The 16,924-nt window shown below is 41.9% G+C and overlaps 1 protein-coding gene across 1 annotated transcript; it reads right to left on the reverse strand.

Moving 5' to 3' along the window:
- Positions 1 to 15,358: 15,358 nt before the first annotated feature.
- On the reverse strand, positions 15,359 to 16,705 carry LOC144742039 (alpha-2C adrenergic receptor-like). Its single transcript, XM_078624539.1, has one exon. It carries the CDS (start codon positions 16,703 to 16,705, stop codon positions 15,359 to 15,361), a length of 1,347 nt encoding a protein of 448 aa, XP_078480665.1.
- Positions 16,706 to 16,924: the final 219 nt, after the last annotated feature.

Genomic DNA, 16,924 nt, shown 5'->3' on the forward strand with positions numbered 1-16,924 from the left:
TTTTACATAACAGTGATGGATATGAATACCTGCCATTGCATATTACTGTTATATGCTTGTATATTTAGGTCATATTGGCTGCTGCTTTTCCTTACTTTTTGCAAGATAATGCTTGATTGTATTTGTAAAGTGGGCCAACTGGTGGTACTTATTGTATAGTTCATTTGTTTGACATATTTTCTGTTCCATTTTACTGGAGCTGGTAGATGGCTCGAGGTTAAGCACTGTCGTGTGGTTCCATTCACTGGCTGCATTGGGAAATGCACCCGGACCACATATTGAATACCTGTCTGCTGTGATTGTCAGTTGCAGTGAGAACACAAGTGGTGGGTGAGTGCACTGTTGGAACACACCTCTGTAGACTGCCTCCCCACCACTGGCATCAGCCCACTATTCCCATAGTTAATCATTCCTGCTGGAATTTCTTTTTAAAAAGCGTATTAACGTAATAAAATCAGAAATGTAAAATTCTTTCCTACATTTCTATCCAGATTTGATTAATACTTTGCATTCCCAATTTTCTCCAGATGCTTTCAATGTTCGTCCAACTTACCATTAGGTAAGTGCATGTTTTTACTGAGGATGTACAGTGTGTGTGGAATTCAGGTGAATGTGTTGTCATATATAGGTCCACTGACCTATGATACCTCCAGGTGCGGTGCCACACTGATGATGCAGCAGATTTTACAGGCGATAAATCAAGCAAATGCTTTTTTTGCTCAACTACTATCAGCTCCCTGAGGGTACATAGAGAAATAGAATACTGCTGATCACAGTAGAAGCTTTTGTTTTTGTGCGGCGTCAAACTTTTCAGTTTGTTATAAAGTGTAATTGAACAGTTAAAACGGTCTCATTGGGGACTACAGGGCAGACTGACAGACACACAATTGCAGTAGCAGAAAGTACAGCTCAATGTATTTCTCATTTTACATACATTTAATATGAAGAAAGTAGAATAATAGAGAGGAATAGCTCTCATCCTGTAATGATGTTGTCCTATGTCTCATCCCATTATGAGGAGCTTAAAGAGCAGAAGGCAAATTAGATTACCTCCGTCAAAGGTCTTTGATATTTACTGACAGATGAGGAGATGTACTTTCATTTTGCAAAGTGCCTGCAGATTCCAGCTGAATATGAGAGCAGACACCTTGAGCCTTGTTAACACCCCCTTGAAGAGTAATGTAATAGCCTCGAATAATGTATCCTCGCAGAGGTCAGACAGAAGATAAATAGAAGGTAAAGGGTAAGTCTTAATGGACATCACCCAGGGATTCCTTTTGTTTATAGGCTGACTTTGTAAAGCAGGACGTTGAGTATGTCATCTGTTATTCCTCAAGTTACTTAACAGTCCTATTCATTGGTTGCTGGCCCCCTTCCTGATTGCTTGTTACAATCAGATAAGGCAGGGGTGCTCACACTTTTTCAGCATGCGAGCTACTTGTAAAATGACCAGGTCCAAATGCTCCACCTACTACAAAAATGCAAATCATTGAGTTATAAATATACTGAGAAATCTTTATGTACGATGTATGTCGATGTACCTTGCAACACTGCATGAGCCCATGTTTCACAACTCCACACAATTAACTATGTACATTTTTTTTTGTCATTACCTGAGTATACTCTGATGACTTGCACTGAATGGAATCAGCCAGGGATGCATCGTTTGGGCAGCAGCTGCTGCCAGCCAGCCTCAAGCACACTTCCAAATGTCACAGTAAAAAAAAAAGGCATCCTCCCATTCTGTGTGAAAGTGATAAGTTGTTGTCTTCTTACTTGGTCCAGCTCCCCCACACGTTATTATACCCTTTCTGCACTTTAAGAGAAAAAAACGAGGGCCAAAACTCGCTAGCTAGCTTGTTAGCTTTGCTCCACACAGCACTGTTATTTGCACAGGCGCAGTGACCTAAGTGTCAGAAAACCTCAGGTGTCATGTGACTGGCTGCCCTGTATATCAATATATCTCTTTTTTTTAATGTCATGCGGTCTACCCACGCTACCTTTGCGATCAACTGGTAGATCGTGGTCGACGAATTGAGCACCCGTGCTTTTAGGAAATGTGAGGGTAAGCTGTAAGTCAGATTAAGGACGAGGTTGTTGTGAGGACCTGTTGTTGGCTAAGGTAAAAGTAAGGGTTAATATAAGTGATAGAGAATGTGCAGGAAATTAATGTACAAGTAAATCAGTGTCAGTGCAGCTGTGAAGGGTATTGGGACGATGATATATCCACAAGATAAGTTAATTGAAATAACGGTCTAAAGATGAATCGGTGTCAGTAATCAGTGGTGTGACAGCTGATCAGCAGTGTGAACGCAGATCTGGATGTAGGAGGTGTTTATATGGTGAAGGCTATTCTTGGCCCGGGCGCACGCCATCACAACCCCTGCTTGACAGAAAGCTGTAAGACAAAGAAACCAGTCAAGCGAGAGAACCTAGTGATGATGTATCTTGTGGTGCAAGTTGAGATATGGAAGTGTGGAAATGAAACACAGATAAATGACAGACTGTTGGTTTAATTAGTGTCTGCCGAGATCAAACCAGCAAGCAGCAAAGCTGACGGGTACAGACCTGATGGAACTAATGACTGTTTTTGTACGAGTATTTCAAGCAGAAACACCTTTCTTGCCTTGAAACAAAGGGAATACAGACCAGTCAAATTCTGACCTGTTCATGAATAATCTGTGGTACTTTTATTTGTTTCCAGACAAATGCTGGGATCAGATTACACAGTATTTGTCTTTCACAATGGTAACTACATCAGATTGCACAGTTCTTTCCATTTCTTGAACAGGATATTAGCAACACTACAAGAATGACTCTGGCCGATCATTGTTCAAACATACCAAACATTACCAAAAAGGCAGGGGGGTTGTAGTTGCCCCCAGCTAAACTATTCTGTTTTAAAACGTGACACCATACGACATCCTCTTTGCGATGTTACATACACATCAGAGCACTGTGTCATCCAATTGGTCAAGTGGCATGGTGTCACAAGAGAAGGCATGATGAAATGTGTGAAAATGGAGTTTAAGAAATCAAGACATTTCACACGGACTTTATGACAACAGGGTAGTACACTGCAAAAACATGCTGGCACAATGTATGTTATCAGTCCATCTATTAGGTTAGAATTGTACTGATAAGCTAAGATACTTTCTAACTTTGGATCAGGAGTGCTGGTGGCTGAATTAGTCGCAGAGCTGAAGAGTGAAGAAGGACCCTTCAGTCGGAAAAAGGAGATAAAGGTGAACTGACCTTGTGGAGATTCTGGAGACAGAGTAGAGCTGTAGGTGCAGGACGCAAGAGACAGAGGTTGATGCACAACATTTCGTGCTACTGCAGTTGATGTTTTCTACCCTTTTCCAGTCCAGTGGATTCAGCAATCTTTAGTCTTTTGTGGCCATCTCTTGTACCTCAACATCTTTCAGCTTCTCTGTCCATCACGCCACTGTCTTCATCACATACCACACAGATTCCCCACTTATACTGTACGGTAGATATTTAAGTCGACATTGACCGTTTCATTCACTACCAAGGGTTTCTTATTGACCAAATTCTTCAAAACCACAAATGTTCACGGTTTCTTACCCATGTGTTGGCTGTGACCTGTTAACTGATTCCATTCATCAGGCTACGGTACAGCTCACCATCACCCCACAGTTTGTATGAGACAGTAGGGCTGACATGAACATATTGATTGACCAAATCAAATCGAGTAGTCTCCCTCCAGCTATCTGGAAATATAAACGTATGTGTATATTATGTTCCGCTTCCAAGCTTATTTCATCTCCCTGGAGATATAATCATCCATGTGTGTAGCAAGGTATCATAAAGTCTTGAAGGAACAACAAATAAACATCCGGCTGTGCTCATATAGACACATACAGACATCACTCCTTTAATATCTCATAGGTCACTCCAGTGTGAGCTGTCTCCATGCATCCATTTCTGAGGTGTAAGATGTATGGGCCACTAACATTGTCAGACACCCTGCCCGGTCTCCTCAATATTCCATTATCCCTTGGGCCCCCCCCCCCCCCTTTCCCCCAGGGGAAGTGAAGGTATTTTATGTTAAAGGAATATATTGCACTTGAAGCAATGCTGATCAAGCCCCCTGTGGGAATCAGTGGAATCACTTATTCCTCAGGAGATGCAGCATTCTTCTTGTGTGTCCAACAGGAGGCTGCATCCAGCTGTGTGGGAAACACTGTGCTGTCAAAGGCACCTTTCCTGGCGAGGATTAGTGTGTGTAATCCTTAGAAAGCAGTAAAAGCACAGCTGTTTGTGACTCGTGTGGTATTGCTTGTCCCTGTACATGCCGGCTCCTTCGTTGGCTCATATTGACTTGCTCGCACACGCGCGCACAGATTACAGTAAGCCTTGTTTCGGTCTCTCCAAGTTGCATCAATTTGTCAGTGTGAGAGGAAACAAAACAAGCATTCACAAAATACGTAAGTGAAGTGTAAGTGAAAAGGGGGGCAATGCCCTTCATTTTCACCCACAGATTATACAAGCAGGACAAAGAAGGGTCCTGTGTCAAAAATATACATCCTCCAATTACATCCATTAAAGTATAAAATGTGTCATAGGCAGTTAAACAACTAGCCATGAGCCGCTGTTACCTGCTGATAAGCCCAGTGTATGTTTTCATACCAATTTATATTCCTGACATTCTCAGTTCTACCTATGAATGATGGATCTATGTGTAGTGTGTGTTTACTACAAATGTATTCAATCTGTCCAGATGCATGACAGTACATTCATCATGTCAGTAATATATGTGATAAATTGCTGTCAAGCATGTCATGTCCCTTTTTCTTCCTCTCTGAAATTGACGCTTGGTTTTTCTTGAACCAGAAGAAACCGACACAAACCAGAGGACTCGTTGATAATGAGCGAGGACCCAACAGATCTCTCCTGTCGGTCCTGATTTGGATTCTTTGTCCAATAATGATTTCTTAATCTAAGAATCCACACCTGCTGATCCGTGTGGTATGGCAGGGTAAGGTGTGCTGTGTGTAATTGTAAAGCAGGTTTCAGGCCTCAGCAAAAGGCAATTTAATGTGTTTTACCACAAAGTGAAAAGAAAAATGAAAGCAGAAGTTAACAGAACATTAAAACAGAGAGCATTAAAAAGACCATGTTAGAGTTACATCCTTGCTTATGGAGTCACACACACACACAAAAAGAGTATAGAAACGCTTCACAGTATATAGAAGGCCACATATATAGTGGGATTGTATGGGAAATCAATATTGGCCATATGAACTGTGTGTGAATAAGAAGTGACATTTGACTGTGACACACACATGCACAGCGTGATGCAGTGGTCCTATATGTGTGGTGAGTTGAAAGAGTTGTTTCAAAGTGTGTGTGTGTGTGTGAGCGCGCACGCACACGTGCTGTCCAGGGACTGTAAATGTCTGAGCTGCATGTGTCCCTGAGTCTATGTGGAGCCAGTGCTCGAGTGTTCCTCAAGAGACTGGCCTCATGCTGCAGTTTACCCAAGAGTCAAATTAATTATTCAGATTAACAGTCAATAAGTGAAGATTGCTTCACTTAATGACTTGCTGCAACACAACGAAACACTCCAAGGCACATAAAGAAGAGAGGGTTGAACTGCAGAGAACTGCTAATGAAAGGAGATAAACCGGATGCAGATAAAAATTGCTTTTGCTCTCTCCCTCATTCTCCCTCTAAAATGTATTATTCTCATAGAACAGATTTCCTTCATTAGGACCACCAGCTAAGGTCAGCATAAATATGCAATAATCTTTTGAGGCAAACTCTTACGATCAAAGAAAGCTACTGAAAAGAGTAGTAGGATGTATATTTCTATCAAAAGAGCCTGATAATGCTGAATGTTATGTGATTTTCACCATGGAACTCCTGGTGTAGAATTGAATTTGTCGTAGTGAGCAATAACACGGTAGTGGAGAGACTCTTGGTGTCTGATATGAAACAAAGATATGTGAAATAGGCATCTTATAACTATAAAAAAACATATGGGAAGTATAAATAAGAAATAATGACCTCATCCAATGACATCATAAAATTCCCTGTAAAGTGGGTTTCATGGGTAATTTGAGTGTGAGGGACATCTCTGAGCAGCCCGCTGGTTTGGTTTGGTTCTTTATGTTGAGCGTCTGACCTGCAGAGCATTTTATGAACGTGCATGGGACTACTTTTTGATAGATTCACGCATGCAGAGAAAATGCTAATAGGAAAATCATAATTCAGAAATGTGTGCTCACGCAGCGATTTCTCACCCCTGGTGTAGCTCCAGTGGAATAATGTGACTTTGTCCCGCTGAAAACCTCACAGACTCTCAGTACCGCGGAGGACTTTGCTCCGCTTGCTTCATTTAAGTGAATAGGGCAACTGAGATGAGGTATTGTCATTCATTCCGCCTTCTGCATAATATTCATTCATTTCATCACTGCATTCTTAATGCAGTCTTGTGTGCATACATAACATGATTCATATACTGTAGTATCTGTTCATGGCAGCAGAATAACTGCCTCCATTTGGGCATGGAACACTATCACACCGACTGACTCCAAATTCTGCCATGCTAAGTTATGTTAAGTTTCATTCAGTGTTCATCTTGTTCAGGGTCATTGAGAGTAGCACAACCCATCTTGGACTAGTAAGAAGAAAGCGTTAACTTAGAAAAAAAAGCCCACATCTCAGCTGAAACTTTATCTTCTGTGATCCACTCTTCATTTTGTTCAACATTTGAAACATACTCCGAGACAAAGGCAGAGAGATTTGAATGCAAATAAACCTCAGCAGCACATTGGTCGGAAGTTCCATACTACTGGTAAAAATTAAAATAAAATGGATGTATCTAAGAATCACAGAGTTAAACAGATGACAAACATATAACGTATAAATATTTATGCTGGCTAATTAGATTTTCCTCTGGGATGAATAAAAGTACATCGAACTCTGATTTAGCCCTGGATGTAGCGCTGCACTGTCTCCTGATATCACTTTCAGTTTAAGAGCTACCTTAGGAAACTGTAACTTGAAAGGGCTGTTTCAAGCTCAGCTGTAACTCAGGGCTGCACTTTGAAAACTCTTCTGATAATCAGTGAAAGCTTTTACAGTACGGGTGAACTCAACATTTTGAAACTGTCTGGTGCTCATATGACATCCAGCAACAAGACCAAGAATAAGGAAACCCTCAATGACAAATTGTGGGCTATAAGGACATTAATATGCTAATAGGAAGAAAATGCCCATGGGGCCACATGACGACCTCAGTTGAACTCTTCTGTCCTGTGAATGCGTTGTGCAAAGGATCGTGATTGTTGTCAATTTGAGAGAAAATGATTCAGGACACAGCTGAATGCAACAGAATGAGGATAATGCTGCCATGGCTTTGTGTTAGAGCATCAGAAGGAGCTTCCTGCAGATGTAAAGAGCCGTCTCTGACGCTTGTAAAGAACATCAGAGAAGGCCGACATCATTGTCCAGATGAACGAGATGGAATGTTTGCCGACACAAAACTGTCCTACATATTTTCATATTTCAGGGTAGGAACATTGGATGGATGATGGTTGAGTTGGAGAGAATGCTGCCCAGCATATGCAACTCCACAAGAGAATACCCACCAATAGGGTTTTTGTTGCTGATCACATCGAGTTTAAGCTTGATTTGGTGTTAATTAAAAGCCAATGAAGTCATTTGGTCTGTGGATTTACGTCTATACTGTTCATCCACATGAGCCGTTAAATCACATATTCTCCGATAAAGAGAACATTTTTTTGTTTCGCTTGAGGAAATCCTTTTCATTTAGGAAGCCATTTTTCATGGTTGAATCATTTTGTTTTCACTGTCGGAGGGGGATGCGATATATGGATAGAGAAGGAACGACCTGCCTTGCTGTTTCTACAGAGCCTGAGGGTGAATAGCTGCACGATCGAGGGTGCTGAGCCAGACATCAGAGCACCAGGAAAGACATTACTCAGATGAAAAATAGATCCACGATAGACTCGTGCTGAAGGTAATGTCTCTGCACAAAAAGAAAAATGGGTCCTTGAGTAAGATATCTTAAATACCTTATGTGTTCAAACCAAAAAAATATTTGTCAACAAACCCTTTTCACGGACGAAAATATAATGAAATTAAATAAGTCTGCCGCAAAGACGAAGACTGACAAAATATAACTGACATTTTAGTCAACGAATCAAAAGGACGGAAATTTAGACTAAAATGGGACTAATGGAGAAGCGATCCAGTCAGAAGTGCTCTTTTTGTGGGACAAGTTGGGAAGACATCCAATCATAGGGAATCTTCTGGGGGGAGGTTGATCTATGCAGAAGCAGCAGAGCCCTTCTAAACTTTGCAAGGTTTTCACAGCAGTTAGATTGTTTATATTCAGTTTGTACAGTTTGACTTTGCTTGTTAGCGACACACGTCAGGGAGGTTTTACAGGGCACCTGGTCTAAATGCAACGGTATTTCTGAATTTCTAAATGTCTGAGATAGATCTGGGACGAAAACTAAGACATGAAGTGTTAAATCTGTGTATGTATTGCATATTCACACCTGAATACCATTCCTTAACAGACTGATGGATATTTCCGGATGTTCTGACTGAAACTGGACTAAAAGGTTTCAGATGACTAAAATAAGACTAAAATTAAATGGTGTGTTATTCAAAAGACTGCTGTCTGACACTGGTTCAGACAAGAGCGGAGTCATTGCTGTTTTGGATAAAGGATTCATTTTCTTTCTCTGTCAGTTAAGGATATTGACAGTTACATATTTCTGAGTCTGTCTCAGCTGTGTGTGTAGAACACACTAAAAGCTGGTTGTAGATTGTGAGTGATGAGAGGAAAACAAAAGACGGTATTTGCTCTCTGGCACAATCCATCGGTTTACTCAGCATTTCCACTCCAGGAATCGTTTTAATACTTTTTTTGGACCTCACTGTTCCAAAGTTACAGAGGCTGAATTGGGGTCCGAGTTCTTTTGTGTCTTCTGCTGAGCCGGCAGCATACGTAGAAACAAAGACAAAGTGACATCTTACCCCATTTCCACTTTTGATCATCACTCTGAGCTTACAAAAATAATAGGACGAACAACATCAACGCCAGGAAACCAGCGTTTTTAATGCTTATGTCACATTTCACATTTTGTGACATGATGCCACCAACGTGGCTGATGACCCCTTGGTTAATTTGCAATCTGCCTAAGTGACGTATGTGATTAAAACATGTAACTGAACCAGCAGCATTTCAGCTGAAGGAGTAGAGGTTTTATGAGCAGACAAGGCTGATCAAACACCGCTGTAGTTCCTCCAGCTGTACCACACAAGTGCTGCAGAAGCTGCCTCTCACCAATGATGGTTGCTGACAGAGAAAGATGCTGAAAGACAGGCTGAGATAGCATGAGGAGTGTGAGACTGATGGCTGATGGTGTCCAAGAAATGGAGTGGTGAGCTCTCCCATTTTTGCTGGGAGGACAAGAGAGGTCTGGAGAACCCCGAAGAAATAAAAGAACACAGTGATTGATGGAGGAATTGATTTTTCCTGTGACTGAGTTGGCTGTGCTGCACCTCTGCCTTATCCTGCTAATACAACGTCCATTCTGGACTTTTTTGTAATTAATCCAAACACTTGTATGGGACAATGCATTCTTTGCTTCTTTTACCCTTTACATGAACTGCTTAATGTTTTATTCAGTATTGCAACTTGAAACTGGTTCGTGCACTTCATGATGTTAAATTATGAAACTGTGACGTTATTCCTGTAAATACATGGAAGACTATTACTACAAAGAAATGCTAAATATGTTGGAACAACCTGACAACATGGGCATATATCCGGAACCATGTTCCTGACGTGCTAATGAATGTTCAATATTCTCACTCCCTTTATTTCTGTCTTGATCTTTAACAGCCCCTGAGGGAGACGTTTGTTTCGTTGTTTTATTGCTCCTCTGTGTTCTCAGAAACCTACAGGGAACAGAATGATGTCATGTGATGTGATACATTCAGTTAAAATGTTTTATTTACTCTATTCCTAGTCGATTAGCTGGGTATCAGAGGCTGGGGTACAAGTCAGGGTGTGGTCGTGTCTTTAGACAAGGTCCTTCATGCTATGCGTATACCTCAGACATTAGATAGATAGATACTTTATTTGATCTCACAAGAAAAATTCACATTTCCAGCGGCATGACAGATCAAACAGGCACGAATGCAAATAAGGCAGTCACACTGGCTTGGATGTCACCAGTGGAAACAAGGTCCACGAGAGCTGTTATTCAGCTGGGACATTCGGATGAAAAGATGGCTGCACGACATACATGGACATCAACATGTAAGAATATGGAAATGATGGAATGCTTCTATGCCAGCAACAAAACACAGAGGATTTGGTATCTGTGGATGTGTTACAAACCACCATCTACATCAATTAAGAACTACAAACCCAATGTTCCAATCTCTGCAAAATGAATTACTATGACAACCAGAAATTGACGAGGTCTGTGTCTCATCCAAGGCACAGAGTTGCTGCAGCAGTAACCATCACAACGGCAGACACCCTAGAAAGAGTGCCAGGCCTGACTTGCACCTCCTGGCTAAAGACGCTCACTGCACTGAAAAAGGTTCTGCTGTCTGGGACCCAACCAGAATGATTAACTCAGGGCCGCACAAGCCGAATTATGACAGACCCCCGAAGCAAAGTGCACAGGGGAATAAGCAATAACCCCAGGGGGACCAAACGCCAGCTACTGCTTGACAGAGCACCAACCTGTGCACTGCAATGGTCGACGACAAGGATACTGGAATGGTTAGAGCTTGGAACAGCCCCTCTTCTGTTCTGCTTCGGCCTGGACCACCTTTGTCAGCTCATCACGGTTTGGGGCGTCATTAGAAAGTAATGTACGTTGATTTCTTTAGTTCATAGCCACCAGTGTGTTTGTACAGAGCTAAACCCCTTCAACAGTCTCAATATGGAGCGTTAAAGTAAGGCAGGAGGAGCAGTAACTAGCATTTGGACATAGAGCATATCTTTATGTTTATGCCATAAATTTCCAATGTGGGACAATAAAAGGTCTGTCTTATCTTGTCTTATCCTTATGTGGGAGCCTCTCCCTACTCTAAGACATGCTTTATGTACACGGTATTAGTGTCTGTGCCTTATTAAAACTGCGCCGTTGTGAAAATGTGGAAGGTCCATTTTCTCTTTGCTTTAATCATGCTCTGCTACATCTCAGCTGGTACAATACAGCTTGCAGGTTAAGAAATTAGATGAAGCGTTTGAATTAAGAAAATACTTGAGACTTGTCCTTGCAATATTTGTGGACAGTGATGTTTAAACAATCCCGCTGTTGGAATTTAAGTTTTTAGTCTAATTTCCAAGATATAAAGTCATTATATTCAAATCAAAGTAATTAGACAAAATAAAGCATTCAAATATTAAAACTGTAACTCTGTGTGTGTGTGTGTGTGTGTGTGTGTGTGTGTGTGTGTGTGTGTGTGTGTGTGTGCGTGCGCGTGCATGCAGGCAGGGGCGGGAGGGTAACTCAGTACCTGCTACAAGGAAAGCTTGTTTACTGCCAGTTTTCTGTGAAAAATCACCTGAGAAACATGAAATATTTCACAATCTGTTTTCTGGCATGATTTGCCTCTTCCTGCCCACCAAACAGATCTGCTGAAATTCATTTTGACACATATGATGGAAGCAGAGGAGGTGAGGGAGGTTATCATCAAGAAACAGGCAGCATATTTAAATCTTGTATCATCTACATATTTTTTTTCATAACTATATAATAGTAACGCTCAGAAACCTACACCAGCGTTTTGATAAATCCTCTGCTGGGTTGTGTCACACCGCAATGAAACTATTCTGCACCTTTAGATGTTATAATTTGCCTGAGGAGTCCTCCCACCACGCTGGACTCAAACTCACACCTTAGTCCCAGGAAGGGGGGGTGTTAATGAGGGACTTGATCTCCAAAGTAAGGTTTCAGGAAGTGAGATATTTAGACTGCACAGCTCTACAGGTACATGGAACAAACCAAAAAGTTCCTGTATCTACATCCGGATCCAGATCGCGGGTATTTCCCTCAGCCAACACAAATGTCTGGTAAAATAAAACTAAACGCAAGGCCGGACCGAGACCCGGAAAAACATTCCAGGCTGGTCATTGCTACCTCATGTAAACTACTACTGCAGGGGGCACAACAAACCCACTGGAGAACTCAGCTCTTGTTATCTGCAAATTTGTGGAAGCATCGTCACAGTTTCTGTCTGTGTCTGAATTATTGATGGGTTCTGCTTCCAACCACATGTGGCTGTGACCGGCTGACACAGCAAACAATAAACACTTTGACCAAGGGAGTGGCCGACATGACAAGACGCTTTCTGCTTGGTTCACAGAGGTGACATCAGTCAGCTTTTAGAGGCTAGATAAATAATGGAGAGACAGACAGAGAGAGTAGGGGTGTGTTTTATGCATCATCCGTGCCAGTGGAAATTATCCAGGCTTTCTGGTGACCTTTGACCAAAACTGCTGAGGTGTTTTCCATCACACACACTAATGTACAATTTGACCAGCTACTGAAAGCAGAGGCAGCTGACCCCCACATAGAGATCAGGTAGTGTTTCCGCTCATTCTTGATGCCAGTAAGCCCTGCATTCATCAACTACGTTAGGAAGTATTTTTCATTTCACAAAGATTTATGTGGGGTCAGTAGCCGGTATAGATTTATTTGGAGGAAGGAAACAGATTTAGAAGATATGCAAATATTAAACTGCTTTCATGTAATTTAATGCAGCAGTCACTTCCTAAGCACCAATAAAACCTTTATGAAAACACTCATGGTGTATCACCGTGCATGAATAAATGTGGATGCAGCAGATATGAGAAGATTTTGCTCACCTGCATGTGCTCACAGCTCAGACAGTGAAAGAACTCACATTATCCACTCAAACCACAACCATTTGTCTGATAACCAAATCAGACCTGGACAGACGGTTCATTTCTTTATTCCAGAGTCAATTTTATTGATTAAAGCCTTGTAAGGAAATTTGCCTGGAGAGCAGAACCCACAGTAGTGATCCATTATGCATCAGAAGTGTTGACTCATTTATTTTATATTTATGTTCTGATTAAAGTCCAAAATGACTTGAATGAGTCAAAGAAGAATGCTCACTGTCCTTTGTGCGTCCTTATGTCCTCGCAGACATTTGCATCGTAACCGATAAAGTCCTGAACACCTGGTTTCATTAACACAATCTGGTTCACCTCCAGATTCATATTCACAAATATAAAACGTCAAAGTAAATTCTCAAATGACAAACTTTAATAGTTTCACCATCTGCGATAAAAGAACGATAAGACAGCAGAAAATTGAAACAGTAAATGCAGTACAAACAGTTATACACTCCAGGTGTGATATTTTTCATATCAGTCATGTTCTATAGATAAATAAATGCTCCATTTTCCTTTTTGTCAGTTATCGATGGTGTCGTTTTCTCTCTGATTTATTCGATTCAGAAGCTGTGGGTGGTGTTCACGGTTTTATTATGGGGGGTGTGATGATGTGTAACAATCTATAAATACTAATAAAACTTTATGTTGTAAAGTTATGCCTTGCAAACATCTTTGACTGAAGCGCTGCAGCTTACGGAACGAACAGTGTTTCTAAATTCATCTCTGCCTTTTGCATTTTTCTCTGATTTTCGTGAAACCAAATGTCTGTTAGCTCATGTCAGTAGACACTGTGATGTTACAAAAGTGGTTTAAGGTTTCATGGTGTTCAACTCCACCTGTTGTCTGCATTTGCCTCATTTAAATGTGCTGCACTGAAAATACATGTCAAACAAGGCGTGAACGCTGTTGACACAGTTTCCATTTTTAGTGCGTTCCTGACTGGATTATTCCTCACCAGAGCTATCCGACATCAACAACAGTGACAAAGACACGGAAAGCACTTATGGAGTCTCATTAGTCATATGTTTGGAACCAAACCAGCGACAGTGTCGTCACAAACAGCAAACGTGACAAATGAAGAATGCGATCCTTTTTTTTCCTTTTTTTTTTTCAAATCACAGTTGAAGTAATTTCTTTATTTGATCCTTTCAGATGTGCTCAAAGCATGGAAGTAAACACTTGTTCCTTTTTTTTTTCCTGAAATGTTAGAAAATGACAGAGGTTGAATTGCCATGTAAATCCACCAGAGCATCGTTTGTTGTCGAAATAAGACATTTTATCATATTAATACATGTGTGATTATGAGGCACCACACATACTATACTGTACTGTATATTTACAATAAGAACCACAGCAGCCTCTCTGGCTGTCAGTGCTTGAAATGTAATGATAAAATATATCAACTATTTAAGTCATTATTATGTTTCCTTGTGTACATTATAATAATGTGTGTGTGCGTGGCCACAGCAAACGTTAAAACAGAGTGAAAAGGTCTGTGTGACCCCCCCCAAACCCCCCCGGCTAAGTGGGTTTAATGGCTGCAAGGGAGAGAAAAGACAAAAAATGAATAAATGAGGGAGATAAAAAGACTTGACTAGAGAGTCAGGCTCCTTGCCAAAAAGCAGCATGCACGCGCGCGCACACACACACACACACGCACACAGTTGAGGATAATATTCTCCTGTTCTCTTCATGGCAGTACGCTATACACTTGCTGTTCTCTTTCGCACAGACGTTTAAAAAAACAAGGATGTCCATCTGCTGCAGCACTGATTCTGTGTCAGAGACAAGCACGAGTTACTGACGCATGCCTTTGAAAAGAAATTGCCCATGATGCCACTGGATCCACAAGTTTTCAAGAAGAAGAAGAATCCTCACACAGTACCCGAAGCACAAATATATATATATATATATATATATATTGGGGGTGACGCAGTTTTTCTTTTGGAGTGAAACGGTTTTGCCACTGAAACAGTAAGCAAGTAGCCCCTTCGTCCCATTGGTCCTGACAATGACATTTTAGAAAGGTCAGGGAAACAGATTAGGAGACAGAAGACACACGCGACTCTGCAACATCAAAACTGATGCTTGTGTAAAGATTGTCAAAGGCCTTGGCATTGTATTCTGTGAATGAGGTCACATTAGAAGTTTGTTTTCTCAAGAACAAAAAGAAAAAGTCACTGTGGCCTGTCGTGTGTTTAAATGAATTCTGTGCAGACCTCCTCCCCCTGCACTTGCTTTTTAAACCCGCTCATGGTTCAATCGTTTGATCCCTTCATTTGCAGCGCAATCCCTAAAAGCAGAAGTGGTAACGCACCTCAGTCTAGCACTTCCTCCCGCTGCTCAGCGCCATTAAACGTGTCCAGGCTGACATCGCTCACATAAATCCATTCATGCACGACGGCGTTAGAACGAGCGTTTCCATGACATAGAGAGGATCTTCTGGAAGGCTCTGCGGAAGTCTTGGTTAAAGATGGTGTAGATGACCGGGTTTAACGAGCTGTTGCAGTAGCCAATCCAGAAAAAGAACTTGAAAACAATGTCCGGAATCTTGCACGGCTCCCGGCAGATTCCGTACAGACTGTAGGAGAAAAAAAACGGGAACCAGCACAGAACAAACACCCCCATGACGACGGCCAGTACAAACGTGAAGCGCTTTTCCCGAGCAGCGGACACTTTCTTCCGGTTGACTGTGCTTCTGCGTTTGCGGCGAGATGAGAACAGTTCAATGGATTTGGAGCTAGCACAGGACTTCCTGCTGGAGAATTTAGAGGCAGAGCTACTTTTCCGACTGGACTTCCTGTCTTTTTTATCTTCGTGGTGGTGTTTGGAAGAGGTACACGATTTTTTCGGTTTCTCATCTGACGAGCTGCTATCTTCGAAGTCATTGTGGTCCGTCGGTGGATATTTGGGCTCGTTTGGTAAGGGAGATCCAACGGTGTGCTCTTTGCAATGCCCATTCTCGCGTTCTTGATCTTTAATGCTGTCGCCCCGGGTTGACTTTAGTGACCCGGGTTTGCCTCCTTCAGCTTGGTCCATCCCGTTCTCCACCGGTGAATCCACATCCCTCTTCTTCTCTGACATTGTTCTGGTCCTGGTCTTTGCCACTTGGTAGATCCGAATGTAGACCAAGATCATGATAACGCAGGGGGCAAAGAATGATCCGATGCTGGAGTAGAGGATGTACCAGGTCTCGTCGTTCAGCATACACTGAGGACTGGCCTCACTGCTGCTTCTGTCCATTGAAATGAGCGGCGGGAAGGAGATGACAGCCGAGATCAACCACACCACCACAATCATCCCTTTAACTCGTTTGGGTGTTCGCTTCAAGTTATACTCCACCGCCTGTGTCACTGACCAGTACCTGTCCAAACTAATAGCGCAGAGGTGAACAATGGAGGAGGTGCAGAACAACACGTCCAGAGCCAGGTAGATGTCACACCAGATTTTACCAAAGAACCAGTAGCCCATGAGTTCATTTGCCAGAGAAAAGGGCATGACCAGGGTGGCCACTAGGATGTCGGCACTGGCCAGAGAGACAAGGAAAAGATTCTGGGGAGGTTTCAGAGCTCTGCTCGTCAAAACTGCGATTACAACTAAGACATTTCCAACGATCGTGAACAAAATGAGAAAACTGACAAGTCCAGCCAGACCCCAGATGGCGAGCTGGGTGTACTTGCTGTCAGAGGTGGAATTCGAGATGCTCTCGGTCTCCATCCTGTTGTCCGAAGCTGAGACATTTAAAAAATCCATGTTGAGTTTAGTGAATCTCTATAGACGTAATCTCTTTTTACTTTAAAAAATAAACACATTTCACTGATCTATTCTTAAACAATGTCATATTGTTTGTGTCCAGTTGCGACATAGAAATCTACATCAAATGGCATTCTTCTCCTCTTCCCACCTGCGATCTGATCTCCCACATCCTGTCTCCTCTCCAGAGGACAAGAAAAAGCAAGGAAGGTGAAAAAA

Source organism: Lampetra planeri, unplaced genomic scaffold (genome assembly GCF_965212315.1).
Source record: "Lampetra planeri unplaced genomic scaffold, kcLamPlan1.2.h2 scaffold_827, whole genome shotgun sequence".
Taxonomy (NCBI): domain Eukaryota; kingdom Metazoa; phylum Chordata; class Hyperoartia; order Petromyzontiformes; family Petromyzontidae; genus Lampetra; species Lampetra planeri.